At 42.3% G+C, this 16,352-nt stretch overlaps 1 protein-coding gene and 1 pseudogene across 4 annotated transcripts in view; one reads left to right on the forward strand and one right to left on the reverse strand.

Moving 5' to 3' along the window:
- Positions 1–16,352, forward strand: part of LYRM4 (LYR motif containing 4) — a 163,909-nt gene that overhangs the window by 46,340 nt on the left and 101,217 nt on the right. Inside the window, exon 3 of one of the 4 annotated variants that reach the window (XR_005990099.1) lies at positions 12,527–12,586. The exons of 2 other annotated variants lie outside the window; for them this stretch is intronic. Coding sequence is in view for 1 of the 2 variants with exons in the window: in XM_041769884.1 (XP_041625818.1) it covers positions 10,761–10,793 (33 nt within the window). In the remaining variant the exon portion in view is untranslated. One more of the 4 variants, XM_041769884.1, reaches the window with a different exon arrangement.
- Positions 1,399–9,932, reverse strand: LOC121499827 (annotated as a pseudogene).

A 16,352-nucleotide genomic window follows, 5' to 3' on the forward strand; every position in this document is an offset into this window, starting at 1 on the left:
CTGATTTCAAGAAGTAACAAGGCAGGTTATTTTTCCTCCGCTATGAATAAGTCAGACTCCTGGCCCACTCAATAGAAGTATGGCATACGCTTGTTCTTTCTTTGACATTCTTAAACCAACTCACCCCTGAAAATTATAATCCAGTCTGTCAGTCTCTTTCTAGCTACAAGCATCATCTCATATCCCATAAGTAGCAGAGGCATCCTTCCACCCTTTCTCTAAATTCCCATTATGTCCATATAAAATAGTTCTATAAAGACAGATTGACCCTAGCAACTTGTATGAATATTTCCTCTCTGTTGAAAGCAAGTTCTGGACCAGCCCCCACTAAACCTAGCTTCCCTCTCTGCTTCCTGAGTGGGATCAAAAAGTAAGAGAAGCCTGGGCCACCTGGGTGGATCAGTTAGTTAAGAGTTTGCCTTCAGCCCAGGTTATGATCTTAGGGTTTTATGATCGAGCCCCGTATCAGGCTCCCTGTTCAGCAGGGAGTCTGCTTCTCCCTCTTATCTGCCTCTCCCCCTGCTCATGCTCTGTCTCACTCACTCTGTCTCTCTCTCAAATAAATAAAATCTTTAAAAAAAAAAAAAGAGAGAGAGAGAGAGAGGCCTTATGTGTATGTGCCAGATGGTGCCAGAAAGGATGCACAAAAGCTGGGCTGTGTCTAAGGTTGGGCGAACAGCTCTCACACAATCTGGGCAGCAGAGAAGTACCTAGGTACTTTCTACTTCAGACAGTAAACAAGGCCCCTTGGGTGTTTCATATCAGAAAGAAGAGCAAGAAGGTCAACCATGCTTTCGTCTTGCTTCTTTCTTCCATTTCACTGTTCTGAAGGTATTCGTTTTGATTCCTATTTATAAGGTATTAATTAGAATAGCCCTTAATTAATCATCCCTACTCATTGTAGTTTGTCTTGTACCTTTGGATTTTAAACAAACAAACCCTGCCTTATATATCATTGTTTCTGTGCTCTATATACCCTTGCTACTCAAGGTGACCATTGCCATCACCCAAAGGCCTTCTCTCCTTGTGTAGTTCACAGATATTTTGTGTTCTTCAAAGTTAAAGGTATTTTCCAGGCATTTTGAAGTAGAATTGTCACCTTTGTTCTATACCTAGCTGAATAGCCACATGTCTATGAAAAAAGAAATGGAAAAAGCAGCTGAGGGCAGAAAACTGTGGCTATGTGCGGAGGCATCACCAGACTAATCTTTCTGTACTTTAACAAAGTTTACTTGAATATACAAATTAGGAGTGTGACTTTAGCAATACTCAGGTATAGCCTAAATGTGTAGCAACTTTTTCTTGAAACCTGGTGAAAATTAGTATATCTGTGCAAAGTTTGGATTTATTTCCAGCTATGTGATGCCCTCGGTGTTCATCAGAGGGCATCCTCTGAAGGCCATGCTGCTGCCCTGGATCCTCAGGTAGCAGCTCATCTGAGTAACAGAAGAGGTGTGTGCGTGCATGTGTGCGCATGTGCTACGAACTGGCAAAATCATAATCTCTAGGGAAAGAACAACTATTCTCTATTGAGAAGTTCCCAACCACCAACTTGAGTAGGCTAGCAGATTTAGCACTAAATTTCCATCCAAATAATGTTTGGTTCCCATATCAGGGGTGGGTTGTACATATAGTGAAGTAAGGGAGGCGTCCCAAAAAGGATTTTTGTGTGTAGCTTCAGTTTTTGGATGAAGATATTTGATTCTATAGCATGTGATTGGGCATGCTGGGTAACAACAAGGTTTTAGAGTCATACCAGTCTTGCCAGCAGCTTTTCAGTGATGACCATTTTATTACACGTCGGTCGTTCTTAAGCCAAGTCGGTTTTCATTTTATTTTCTGTGGAGTTTTGTTTTTTTGTTTTGTTTTGTTTTGTTTTTTGTTTTTTGTTTTGTTTTTTTGGCTTGGGAGTGGAAGGAGTGAAGGGTTTTCTTTTGTTTTGTTTCTTAACAGTTTGTTTGCCTTAACTTTTCCTTCACATGAGATTAAACAAAAGTTGCTGTCATTTTAGAATCACTGATTACATCTTCTTTTATTAGGAAAAATATTCTTACATGAATACTTACATAACTTTATTAATCTTTATTACAACAAAAAAAAGTTTTAAACTGAATTGTAGAATTCATCCACTAACATATAAAATTGAAAGCCATCTCTCAAGATAACGGTTACGGCTGAATGTATTTAGTGTTCAAAGTACAGCACTAGTAAGAAAAATCCTTGCATGTCATTTGGTTCTTGTCCATTTGATGTTTTAATAAATATCAAAGTAATTGTTTAAAAAAAAAAAAACAGCTTCCACAGAGAGACCCAAGAAAGAGCAGTTTTAATGAATGACTCCCAGAGTCAGGTGAGTCCTCCTTTAATCCAATGAGGAGATGATGTCAGGAATGGTGCTGCCACTGCTGGGGATAACCCCTGTGTCACTCTGCTGCTGGTTGAACTAACATGAGTACTGTTTTCATGGAGGCTAGTGGTGGGAACAGATGTACTCTTGCCTGTTAAGGATGAGGTGAGACTATCCAAAACCAATATCCAATAGGACTATACAATAAGAGAACAGTACTAGGGATCAAGTGGAATAAGAAGAAGAAAATCCAAACCTGCCAGATCTGATGACGTCCTTTACATTTGTGTGTGGTGGGATGGTACCGAACAGTCTGTTAATGAAGGTAGGATAACAGTGGGATCAACTGATCACTGGGCCCCCAGATGAAAGATGAGTGATACTCCCTTAGTTCAACTGTTTTGTGTTTCTGACATCAAGATGCATTTTCTGTTGGCAAGAGGGTCTTCCTGTTTCTGGGAAGAGCTCTTGAGTGTTAGGTCAATAACATCACTTTCTTCTTGCTTGCCTCATTGGCTACAGTCCCTGAAGAAGGCTTATGAAGACACTTGAAAGTTTCATTTTGTTACATGATTGCCAGATACTTTCATAGCTTCTTTCTTCTGTCTCTTTGGATACCAAGAACCATCTTCTTGGAATGTGATCTCTTACACATCAGAACAGTCATTGAGAATTTCTGTAAAAAGCCCATCTAAAAATAGACTTTTCATGGGCAGCTTTTTTGTCACACACAAGACAAATCCAAGCAGGCTTCTCATTCATTTGCAGACAAAGGGCAGCATCAAAACACTATAGATGTGTATAAGGCACTGCATGGCATGGGATTGTCGGCCTCATTTATTTTCCTTAAAGGGCACATCAAGGATATCTGAAGGAATTTGACTATCCGGAGCTGCAGTTAAGTTTTTCTTTAATTGGGGATTCCCTGGATGGCTCGGCAGTTTAGCGCCTGCCTTCCGCTCAGGGCGTGATCCTGGGGCCCCGGGATCAAGTCCCACATCGGGCTCTCTGCATGGAGCCTGCTTCTCCCTCTGCCTGTGTCTCTCTCTCTCTCTCTCTCTCTCTCTCTCTCTTTCTCTCTCTCTCTCTATCTCTCATAAATAAATAAATAATCTTTAAGAAAAATTTTTTCTTTAATTAATTTTTCAGGATGACCAAGATTTCTAATACCTTCATTTTTAGTCTTTGTAATGACGTGGCTGATGTGAACTCATACAACATATACAGACATGGAGTAATTCTTCCCAATTTCTCATGCCTAAGAAATGGAAATCTGATTTGGCACAGCTGAAGATAACCCAACTAAAGTTGTATTTATGTTCAATCCCATTTTTAGGTGGTGCTGCATAGCCAGGCAAAGGAAATGGCTTCGCATTTACTTTCATACATAGACGGTTGGGTTAGTTTTGTTCTTAAGAGCGACTTGTCTCTGCCAGGCAAAGTCCCAGCCAAACTTGGACTATATAATCTCTCCTACCACCTGGAAAAATAAAATAAAATTTCTGGATATGCATCTCTCTCTAACTCGTTAAGGTGTCAGAACAAAAATAAAAACTTCTCTTGAAATTGTTGAATACTGCTTTCAGCTAAATTCATGGGCTTGATGAGAGCATCAGGGACATAGTAAAAGGGCACATCAGGATGGACGGGAAGAATTGGAGGAGATGGCTGCTGCATCTCCAACCTGTATCTTGAAGCAGCACAGAACCAACAGGGGAGGAATCATGAGTGAGGTATCCTTGAGGTAGAAGGCAACCAGTGGAGTCAAGCCATGGCCATGTCAGGTTCTTCAGGTGACGAGCTACCATGCAAATTAAAACCCGTGAGTGGCTCCTGGGTGGCTCAGTCAGTTGAGCTTCGGATTCTTGGTTTGGGCTGGGGATGATCTAAGGTTTGTGGGATAAGAGCCTCACTGGGGCTCCCCCTCAGCAGCAAGTCTGCTTCTCCTCTCCTGTTCCCTCTGCCCCTCCCCCCTGCTCAGGCTGCATATTCTCTCTCACTTCTCTCTCTGAAATAAACAAATAAATCTTCAAACCAATAAACAAACAAACTAAAACCAGTGATTTGATTATGAATAAACCAGAAAGCCCTTCAAGAAGCCATGGGTATCCAGAGATAACACTGAAATGCAGGTGAGGATGCGGAGAAGCCAGATGACTGCACATACATTGCCAGTAGGGAAGGAAAATGGTACACCATTCTGAACTGGAAATCTGCAGGCACTGCCGCCACAGCACCTCTCACACCACCAACCATGAGGCCTCCAGCACCATCCTGCGCTGGGCACCACTGGCCATATGGCTGCAGTGGCCCCGCCTGCCATGTGACTGGCTGAGGAGGCCTTCTCCCCCCGCCACCTCCCCAGCTAGGGTCTTTAATAAGGTAACAGTTCAAATAATGGATGTATCAGACTCAGGGTTATGAAACTACAGGCGTGAGCAATTAAGAGCAGACTCCATGCAGCCATTAAAAATAGTAGGAAAGAGGTTGATACTACATAGGTAGCCTGCATTTTTGTTAACCTGACTGTGCATATGTGTGAGCATTTCTAGCCTTTCTTGGCTTACACTAAATTACTTTATTTGTAGGTCACTAAAAGTAAAGTAATTGTCCAGTTTATTGGCATTTTGGATGGTGATAGATGAGTCTCCCAAACCAATTTTTTTTACTTTTGTTTGCGAGTTTATGGTTTAGTCTTTAAATGGCCATTCAAAAGAAATGTCCACCCAGTAACTTTTTTAGTGCGCTGGTTGTGAAACGAGAAGCTCGTGAACGATGTCTGTCTTTTCTCTCACTGTCAGTCACCGCCACATTGATTCCAATGCCCTAAATGGTGGTTAAAACTGAATTAAAAGTAATAGCTTAAAAAAAAAAAAAAGGGGGGGGGGATCCCTGGGTGGCGCAGTGGTTTAGCGCCTGTCTTTGGCCCAGGGCGCGATCCTGGAGACCCGGGATCGAATCCCACGTCGGGCTCCCAGTGCATGGAGCCTGCTTCTCCCTCTGCCTGTGTCTCTGCCTCTCTCTCTGTCTCTATCATAAATAAATAAAGTTAAAAAAAATTAAAAAAAAAAAAAAGTAATAGCTTATCCATGGTTCGCAGCCTGTGAAAAGGTAGGATTGTTTTAGATCCTTTGGAGGAAGAGCAATAGCACACTGTGCATCTCTCTTTGTGTATGCATTTAGCGTGTACCATTTTGATAATATGGGGGACTCTCTAAAATTTACCTGGCAGTTGTTTTGATGGAGTAAAGGAAAAGTCAACTCCTATATCAGGGTCATTGAAAATACATGAAAAGAATCATATACTCTTCATAATAGCCAAGAGGTTTAAACAACTCAAAGTCCCACTGTACATCAACAGATAAACAAAATGCAGGATATGCATACAATGGAATATTAGCATTAAAAAGGAAGGAATTTCTGACACATGCTACAGCTAGGATGAACCTTGAGGGCATCATGCAAATGAAATAAGCCAGTTGCAAAAGGAGAGATTATATGTGGGGGTTACCAGGAGCTGAAAGATGGTGGATGCTTGGAGTTATTGCTATATGGGTACAGAGTTGCATTTTTGCAGGTTGAAAGAATTCTGAGGATCTGTTTCACAAGAATGTGAGTGTACTTAGGATTACTGAACTGTACACTTAAAAATGGTTAAGACGGCTAATTTTAAGGGGCTTTCTTCCACCATAAAAAAATATCTCTGCTGCCCCCCAAAGAAGAATTATAGCTAGTCATCAATTTTTTCTTAATTGCAGAAAATAAAATTAAATGCTTTTAAGACATTGATATTTAAGTGCAGAAGGCTTCAGTCCTTTGAAGCTTCAACAAGTGGATTTATAGTTGTGAGCCTTCGGTTTCTCATCTGTAAAATCAAAGGATTATACTGTGATTCCTAAGGCTACTTCCAAGTCTAAAATCCCATGGTTTAACATTTCACATAGATATCTGTCCCCTTCTTTATTTGCAGAAACTTAACTGATACATTTTTTAGTAAACCACTCTATGCTCAGCTTTCCTTGACCAATTTTTACTAAGATCTTAACAGAGTTTAGGCTATAGATGAGCAAAGCTGTAAGCCATCTGTGTATTTATGCCATCATAAATTTCAGAAACTTCTCTTTGTCTAACCTTTCTGCTATAAGGAAGGTCAGAAAATTGAATTATTTTATTAATGTTGCTAGCACCGCTACTGTTAACCTTCCTTTCTAATAGAACATACGTCCCCAATACTAGAGTATATCTCTGAGCAAAACTTTTTCTCTCAAAGAAAATTAAATAGCAATTCAAGAGCAATAATATGATAACTTGATAGTCAGGAAAAAAGATTAAAATGCTTTCCTCAAGCCCCACCATGATGTTAATACTAGTTTCTTCTTGATTTGCCTTCTCCCTGGTCCCTGGCTGGCTTCTCAGCTGCATGAAAGACAATCTGTTAGATAAATCAAATGACACTATGTATTTGTAATTCCATGCCCACAGCTTCTTTCCCTAGATATTTACCAAGCACCCACTCTGTGCCATGTACTTATGAATTGACTTTGTAAGCTCTTTGCAGGCAGAGTTGGGAATAGAATTTTGAAGTCCATCCGAACTTTGGAGGTCTTTCTCATTTGGACTCTTGGGAGACAAACCTTTCATCTTCATTCTAGATCACACCTATTTGTTCATTTAATAGAACAGAAATATATGGACTCTAATAGGGTACCCCAGCAATACTTTCCCCTGTGCCTGTATAGATCAACTAAAATTAGATCAAAAGATCAATCTACATATTTAAAAGCTAATAAAGCAGTCCGAAGCAAAGGAGATTTAAGCACTCTGTCTTGGACTTCAATAAAAATCCTCAGGAAATCAACATGAATTTATATACAGTGACCAGAATTGCCCCCTGAGTGAACTCTGTATCTTTTGGATATCTGAATTCCTTCAATATGAATGAAAGATTCCCCAACGCCCTGTCAAATGAGAAGAGTTGATTACTTTTATAGCTTGGCCTATGTATGGCATTCATTTTTTTTTTCAGTCTGTTCAATATATAGTTCCTCTGCAGCTATAAAAAAGACTTCTTCATACAAGAATTTAAACTAATTTCCTCCTTCTCTGCATTTTCTAGAAATTCCAGTAAATCTTTGAGTCTAGGGCAATACTATTCCCACAGTTGGCATTCCTTCTGAAGAAATGCCTCTCAGGTGGAGATTGTGCATTAAATTTGCTTGACTCCTCCAAGGCTGACATGTACAAAAGAAGATTCCATTTTCTCTAAAAGAAGCCTATCCCACCTCCGTATTTTTCATATACAATAGTAGTTCTTTTTCATATTTACATGTTCAGAAGACCTCATGAGGAAGGCAACAGTAATGCTATTTGTAGAAAGCTTTGCAGGGGTTTCATTTAGGAACTTTTATTATCCTTCTCCCATCTAACCTCCTAGAGCTTTACACTCTTGAATTCCTCAAGGAACTATTTTTGTTGCTGAAGCATCTAAAATGGAAGTAGATACCATCCACTCTAGAGCAAAAAGGACATTGATCTCATAGGCAAGAGGGGGACATTACCATCTGAGCTCTGATAGGAATGACATGATCTTGGGGTCATTATTTTTTTGCATAATTGACCGCATGTGTAAAGAGAAGATTTTATTGATGACTATTGAGAAAGGTGATGCTGGTGGTGGTGGTGGTGATGATGATGATGATGATGTGTTGGTTCATTGTATCCTCTTTATGCACTGACACTACAGACTAAGCCCTTTGAACATGTCTCAGCTTCTGACAGTGGCCTTGTGAGAAAGATACTGTTTTCCTCATGTGTTAGATGAGGAAATTCAGACTCTGGGTGTTTGAATAACTCCCCAAGGACACACAATTAGAGTGGTTAGTGTCTATTCTCACTTTCTAGCCAGTTCTTAGAAGAGATATCAAACTGTGGGTGGTCTGATCTCAACAGGAGTAAATAAGACATTGGAGAAGAGAGAAGAAGGCAAGATGCAGGTATCCTTTTCTAATTGCTCATTTAGAATTCATATTAGAAGGTAACATATGAATAGTTTTTCCCTAGGAGCTGATCTCCTTTATCATTTCTCAAAAAAAAACTCTATCTCCTCCCTCTTTCTCTCACTCTTGCTCTCACTCTCTCTCACTGCCTTCAAAAGAAAAAAAAATATAGAAATCACAGTCTGAAAATGTTAAAGTTCAGCCACCTTATTTAAGAAGTGTTTGCTCAGAATTTCCCCATAGATCTGAAGGTCGCAACTCCAATTGTGCTCTCCCTGACAAGCTATCACCGAAGTGCCCTTCACTGAAAACCTTTTGATGCCTTGCTGCTTGGCTTGTCCTTTCAAGTAATCAAAGTTAATTTCAGTCATGCTTATGCAGAAGATCTTCTCCTAAGATGACAGAGAAACAACGTCCCTGCCCTTCCAGGCAGGGCAGTGGAAGGGGCTCAGCCCGTTTATGTTTGTGTTTCTCTGTCACATCCTCGGAGGTGGCAGGGAGCCATTGATCTCCCATGCCCAGGTTGTGTATGAGAAAATACACTTGTTTCCTGAGCACTTGACATCTGCATTGGATTTTTTCAAACTTGATGTGTTTCATCTGTATATATGTATGAAGGATAGATTCACTGGTGCTATTGGAAAGATACCTCCTAATTATATGTGAGTCTAAAAAACCCATGTTGTTTTATGCAGAGACATAATAAGAGTGGTAGCCAAGAGAAGAGATTTTGAGCAGGAAACACCTAAACTGAAATCCTAACACTTATCCAGTAGCTCTCTGGCCTTGGTTATGTTAGTTAATTTCTCTTAAAATGTTATCATCGTTCAATTTTTCTACTAAAGGCAAAGGAATACCATCCTGAAGTTGTTAGTTTTGTACCTGCTCTGTTTTTGGAATACCAAAGCCAAATAATGTGTCAGAAATTTTCTCTCTTACCCAGTCTGGCAATTAAGGCTGTCATGTCATGAATTGGTCCATTATAAATAATCAAAAGGCTCTAAAAATTCTCTAAGATGTGGCTTAGTTTTATTCAGTTAATGCTAGTGCACAATTAAATCAGTATTTTAAATACTTTCCTTTTCCTCAAATATCTCCAGTTGACGTGGCCTAACTTCTCTTCTCCCCACCTATCTTGACTCTTTAATGCAGTGAAAGTAGCACCAACTCTGAGGCCACGTGGATTTCCCCCTTAGTCTGTCAGAAATTAGCAGTAGCATCACCAGAAAGTCCATGACCTGTTAGGCCTCACCTGTAAAATCTAAGGCCTTGGGTGCATTGGTTTCGCAGATCCCCCGGAGCACAAGCATTTATATATGAATCTACCGTATTTAACAAACCTAAGTATAACTGCCTGGTTGAGATCGCACTTGAGATTTCTTTCTACAGGTTATTGATAGCACTAAGTGAGTGCACTCTGTAACAGCCAACACAGAGATGAACGTGCCTCTGGAGCCCATTAAACACAGGCACTGAAGCTGGGTGGCCCGGCAGCCAGCACCTTTGGGGTCTGCTCCCAACCCCTGCCGGTGGGCAGGCAGTCCTCTCCTACCAGCTTCCTCCTGGGACTCCGGAGGGGGCTGCTCCATGACGCTCTGATGTCTCCCTCGCTCAGGACAGTTTCTGATTCAGAAAATAATTGGTGGTGATCGTTAGGCCCCAGAAACACACCTGGGAGTGTCGGAGTTTGACCAGGAGTGAGTTATGGCACTGACCTCCTCTGTTTACTGAATTGACTTTAGAAATAAAGCCGAGCTGCCCTGAGCTCGCAGACAGCATGTTTTGTTGGGGGGGAGGGGGCAGTAAATGGGTTATGTAAGGCTGAGTTATGTAACCTTGCTTCCTCGTCACCGGCCGCAGCAGCGGGCTGGTTCGAGAAAACCCTTTGGCTATACTTTGTAAAAGCTTTTACTACGGAGTGATGGCGGGACTGTTACCAAATCCTGGTGACATCAGGGGACCTGTGAACCTTGCACAGAAGCTGCCTTTTTGGACAGGTGACAGATTGTAAATACCTCCCCCTTACTAAAGAGGTTTTCTTCACCGGGACCCAGCAGGCCTTCAAGAAGGAGTGGGCTGGGGAAGGGGAAACCGGTAAAAAGAGCAAAGTCAAATGTTCCCCCTTGCTTTGAGCAAGGTTCTGAGCATTGCCACACTTCATGTTTTGTTTTTTTCAGTTCCTCCGCTATCACGGAAAGTCTGCAGAGGTCTGTATAGCTGTCTGTGTTTTCCATGGTACTGAGTATTTTTCTAATGAAACGTGTTTTAGAACTGAGCCCATTTTTCCCTACAAGACCCTGAGCGCTCCCTTCTGTGCTGGGCAGTGCAGGGAGGTGTTAGGAAGATAGCTTGCTCCTGCTTGTGTGCCCTGCAGGGCCAGTCCCCCTGACAGTCGGCTTTGTGTCCTGCCCATGCAGCACCGCAGTCACTTCACGACTGGACGCAGCTGAGTCTCCCTTCGGCCGGATTGCAGGATCCTTGAGGGCTTCGCCTGCCGTGTCCAATGGACCAGCACCGCACCAGGCACACAGACGCCCAGAGAACACCTTTCTGCGTTCACCAGCTCCCCCCGGGAAGGCCTTGAATGACCTTCCTCCTTCTTTCTTGCCTGCAGAAATCTTGTGTGCCAGGCCACCAGTGCACTGAAGTGTGATCTGCAGCATTAATTACATGGCATTGCAGCGGCATATTAGTATGTCACATCGGCCCTTAGCCTCTGACCTTCCAGAGAGGCAGGGCTGGTTTCTTGCTCACCGTGGTGCCCTCAGTGCCTTGTAGGTATCGTAAGCCCTCCATTAATCCTTCACAGAGTCACGGTAGCTTGGTGGGAAGACACAGAAGGAAGAGTTTTAAACTAAACTGTAGCCCAGACTGTGCCCCAGACTCAGGACAAGAGCAGCAGACTTGGCCTTTCTCACCGGAAGCCTTCTTAGCATCTTGGTGACTGCAAAAGGAGATCACGTGGGCCAACGCCCTCTACCATCAGCAGAGCCACTCACCAGTCAGTAGAGTTAACAACCTTTTGTAGCCAGCACTCAGCCCTCAAACTAAACACCCTGCTTTCCCTGAGGATGTGGCTACCTTCCATACCAGACTGGAGCCAGAATTTCTTCTGGAAATTAGTGTATTGGCTCTGCCAAAATAAGCTGAAAACAAAAGTTGACCCAGTGAGGTGAATTCCAACAGTATGAAACAAGGCTATTAAACCGGGTTCCTATTTTCTTACCCCACTAGGAGGCATGAGGGGCACAGGACCAGGGAGTCAGGAGTGGTTTCAAATCCTGGCCATCACTCCCTAGCTCTATGAACTTAGGAAAATGACTTTCTGTGGACCTCCTCCTGTTCCCGCCTTGTCGGGACGTGAGAAGACAGAGAAATGTGTTTGTAAAGCATGCAGCACAGTCCCTGGCTCATGGTGAATGTTCAGGAAATGAAAGATAATTGGCAGCCGTGTCGGTGCTTCAGCTTGGTTTTCTCCATACTTTTAAAATCTCAAGCGCTAAAATGATGGAGCCGTGTCGCAGTTTGGTTTCAGATCTCTAAATGTGCAGAAAGGGAACGGCGGCCGGCCCCTCTTTCAGGCAGCTCTGTTCTCCAATCTTCTCCATGGCTACTCCAGAGGCTTTGCTCATCTGCAGGCTTCTTGGCATATGGTACTTGTTGTAAGATAGGTCTGACTTTCCAAAATGCTTTTCAGTGGTTTCAGTGAAGCTGCAAAGACTAGATTCCAAGTGACAGTTTCCGTATGAAATATTTATCACATGCTGATAAAAGCATATCCACCAAATGGAACTAGGAGGGCAAAAGGGAAATTCAGTCCACATATTCCTACCTTCTTATTTTAGATGTTCCCATCACATCGCAGACCACCAGGCAGGGACATGAAGGAAAGGCTACAGGAAAGTAAGAAGGACCAGTTGGTGTTTGGAAGTGAAAACTGGGGTTGCCTTAATTTGAATAAATACAGATGTCCTCAAATTCAGAAGATGGGAAGGCAGAGCCAGGAGCTCTTACTGGGCCTAGCAAGCAGAGCACACTCTACAGCTAGAAGGACTTGCGTCTTTTTATCCACACCCGTACACAGAGAACAGTGTCTGATCGCGTCGTGTCTTCACAGAGCGTGGGTGAAATTTCCCTTAGCTCTCTGTAATGCTCATCTCAGACGATCTGTATTTATTCCTAGGCATGATTGAGTGTCCACTGGAATGAGCCACCAAAGTCGAGGCCGAGAGGGCGAAGAATGGTCAGTATTTGAGGAACTTGTTTTGTGATGACAGATGACTGATAGACTTCAGGTGTACATGTTCGAACACATGCCTTTGTAGAGGTGGACAAGGCATGAGAGTCGCATGAGTGGTTTCTTCATTCAATATGGGTTTTTTTCCTTGTCTCCCTGAGGTCAAGATCTTTGTCTATCCTCACATTTAACCACAGTGCCTTACACACTGATAATGCTTGGAAATATTGCTGAATGAATTACATGCTTCGGGGCACCCGGGTGTCTCAGTCCGTTACACGTCTGACTCCTAATTTCAACTCAGCTAGTAATCTCAGGGTCATGAGGTCGAGCCCCCATTGGTCTCTGCACTGGGCATGGAGCCTGCTTAAGATTCTCTCTCTCTCCCTCTTCCTTTGACCCTCCCCTGCTTGGTCACATTCTCTCTCTGTCTCAAAAAAAAAAAAAAAAAAAAGTTATATACTTTAATTCTAAAGGACTGAATTATATATGCTTGAATAGTAGTGGCTCAGTGTCATTCACTCTATTTATGGACTAACTTTTATCAACAAAGCAAAAGGCCTTACCTGAGCTAACAAAATTTTAATCCATACCATGGAACAATAATTAGAACCATAACCAATTATAATAGCTCTCTCTTTGAAACAGATGATGGTCCTGACATACATACAAACTTAGGACAATCTATTCATATTTTGGGGGGGGGAGCATAAAGAGAGTCGGGGTTACCTGCTTTGGAGAGGCCTGTTAGAGCAAGTCATTCTTGTCTGAATATATGAGTGAAAAAAACTGCTGAGTTGGTCTGCATGCTCCTTCCACGGCCTACATCTTCGTTTGGTAGCCTCTTGGGATGGCATAAGGTGGATGTTCCTTCTGTTTATGTGTGAGCAGATTGGAAGCTGGGAAATCAGTATGTCCATGATAGGTGGCAATCAAAGGCAAGTCCAGGGAACCAAGAACTGCAAAATGAGCTGGGATTCCCCTTGCCCTCTGATCAAGTTGGAATACAAATGTTATAAACACAAAGGTCCTAATACATTATGATTTAGTGACTTTTATCCTTTGGGAGAACTCATTTTATGTGAATTCAGACATGCCCAGAAATGTAGGAAGGTCAAAAGTCAGTTCTTGCCAGGATTCTTTGTTTAAACAAATCCATTATGAAAATTCAGGTTTCCAGAGACGCTAAGTGGCTCAGTCGGTTAAGTGTCCGACTCTGGTTTCAGCTCAGGTTGTTATCTCAGAATCATGGGATCAAGCCCCATGTCCCATGTCCAGCTCCACGGTCACTGGGGAGTTTGAGGATTATTTCCCTCTGCCCCTCCCCCTGCTTGTGCATTCTTGCTTTTGATGGATTGATTGATAAATCTTTTTTTAAAAGAAAAGAAAATTCAGATTACCAAGAAAATATAACTAGAGGTTGAACACTTACAAAAACTAATTCTGGTTATGGTTATTCACTGACTATGGAGACTAGGGGCGGTTAACATTTCATTATCTCTTCCTCTATGCTACGTGCTGCAGGCATGGATCATTTCATTTACAACTGCTCCACAGCATGTCCTCATTTTACAAGTGAGGAAACCAACACACAGAGAGAGGTTTTAAGGAGAGGGAAACTCCTTAGCCAGTAGTGGTTGAAGGCAGGATTTGAGCTGAGGTCTCTTATCGCCATCCCATGTTGCCAGAGAGTAGGATCTTTCACTGCATTTTAATAAAATGAATTTTATAAAAATTTGATTTAAATATACTCCTATAGCCTTGACAGCCCCTTTCAACAAAAAGCCAGTGGGTGCTCAATATCAAGGAGTGTGTCTCTGGGGAAGGTGCCCACAGGCCTATGACTCAGCCCTCTGACTCTTAGATCTCCATGCCCTCGTCCTCGGGTACATACAAAGAGAATGAGGTGAGCAACCCTGAGCCCTTGGAGCTCTTCGAGCCTTACCACTGGCAGGATTTGAAACACAGATTTTTCCCTCTGGAGGCAGCAAGCATTAGCTCAGAAGGTAAGCCAGAGGCCTGACCCAGAGCTGAGCAGAAGGCTGAACAGGGAATTAAGTCTGACCAGTGAAATGATTCACTCAGAGAAAAGGGATGGTTTGTGGCATGAGCAAATTAACCCTCCCGCCCCATGCACTCCCCAAGTGGATGGCCATTCGAGGCTATGGTATATTTCCAGACCACTGTCAAGGATCTAAAGTTTAGGTCTTCTTGAGGAGGAAGGCGAATGCCTGTCCATGCATGTATGCAAACAAGAAGGATCTTTTAGGAATACATTACCAAGGTTTGCCAGGTTGCTTAAAGCCCTTCCTTGGGGGGGGGGGGGGGGGACAAAACAAAACAGGTTTAAACCCAATCATTAATGCATGATCAATATAGGGGAAAATAAAAGGAAGTAAAAGGAAGCTAAATGAAGACTAGCACTTTCCATATCAGATACCTGTGTTATTTACTAACTCACCTCAAATACTTGAAACCATACACAAGTGTGAAGTTTTCCATGATCTAAACATTTTGTAATGTTTGGAAAGAAAAATTGTAATCAATCTCAAAACAACAATGATATGTTTCCCCAAGATGAAGAAAGTTTTCATCTTAACATGTTTTGTGCCTCTATGTTGTAGTACACGTGGAATTTAGTTCAACTCAGCTTTATATTTTAACTGTATTACTGGGGGACCAAAGGCTTTCTGATCATCAGTAGGATCTTCAAAAACAGGACTTTGCCCCTTCTGTTCGTGGTTCTCAATCTTGGTTGTGCATTAGAACCACCTTGTGCTTTCACACATCCCTCTGACCAGGCCACTCCAGGCCAATGGAATTAGAGACTCTGGGGGTAGAACTCGGGCATCAGCCATGTTAAAGCTCCCCAGGTGATTTCAATGTGCAGCCAAGGTTGAGAACTAGAATTGATACTGAGCCCCTGAACAGGCGTCCACTCTCCACCCTCCCCAACCAAACATGTCACCCTGCACAGAGTGCCTGTTCTCCAGAAGGCCAGCAAGTTGTCTTTAATGTTTGTAATTACTGATCTCTGCATCTCTCTAAATTAACCTTTGTTGCAGGGATAATTTTTGTTCTGTTGCACTTTTACGGATTCAGACTCTAAGTTCTCTTATATATTGAACAATGAAACTCTCTTATTACAACTGGAAATCTCATGTGTTCCCATCAAGAAAGATAGCATGCATGCTCCTGGTGAAGCTCTGGGGTTCGGCTGCTATCACAAGACAATATTCTTAACAACCAAGTGGAATAACGGCTTAATGTCGAAAGAATAGAAGAGACATCTTCTCAGGAATGCCATCTTCATCTCAGGGAGAAGTTATTTAACACTCTTTGGAGGATATTTCTTAGTGCAACTGTGGGTTTGCTGCTCATATAAATTATAGTTCATCCATCCTGCATTTCTGCTTGTCACATAAACCCTGGTGATAGGAGTATCTGCAGTTTGTACCTTCATAGCAGCCATATTCCAAGTGCAGGTAAAATTATTCAGGAAGTCATGCATGCACCTTCTCTGCTTTCGGGGAAATAGATGGGGGAAAAAAAGAAGAGTAATAGAGCTATATTCCAAGAAAGATACTTGTAAAATTTGTTCAGCCTTTCAAGATAATTGATATGAGTGTGCTCTTTACTTTGGTCTGTTTGAAACTCCACAGCCCTCAGATGCACAAGTTGTCCTCAGCATCTACTCTCGGATAGATCACCATGGGAACAGCAAGGAGACCAGTGGAAGCATAACAGGGCAGCAGATTTTGGGAGCCAGCCC

The sequence above is a fragment of the Vulpes lagopus genome, chromosome 10 (genome assembly GCF_018345385.1).
Source record: "Vulpes lagopus strain Blue_001 chromosome 10, ASM1834538v1, whole genome shotgun sequence".
Lineage (NCBI taxonomy): Eukaryota > Metazoa > Chordata > Mammalia > Carnivora > Canidae > Vulpes > Vulpes lagopus.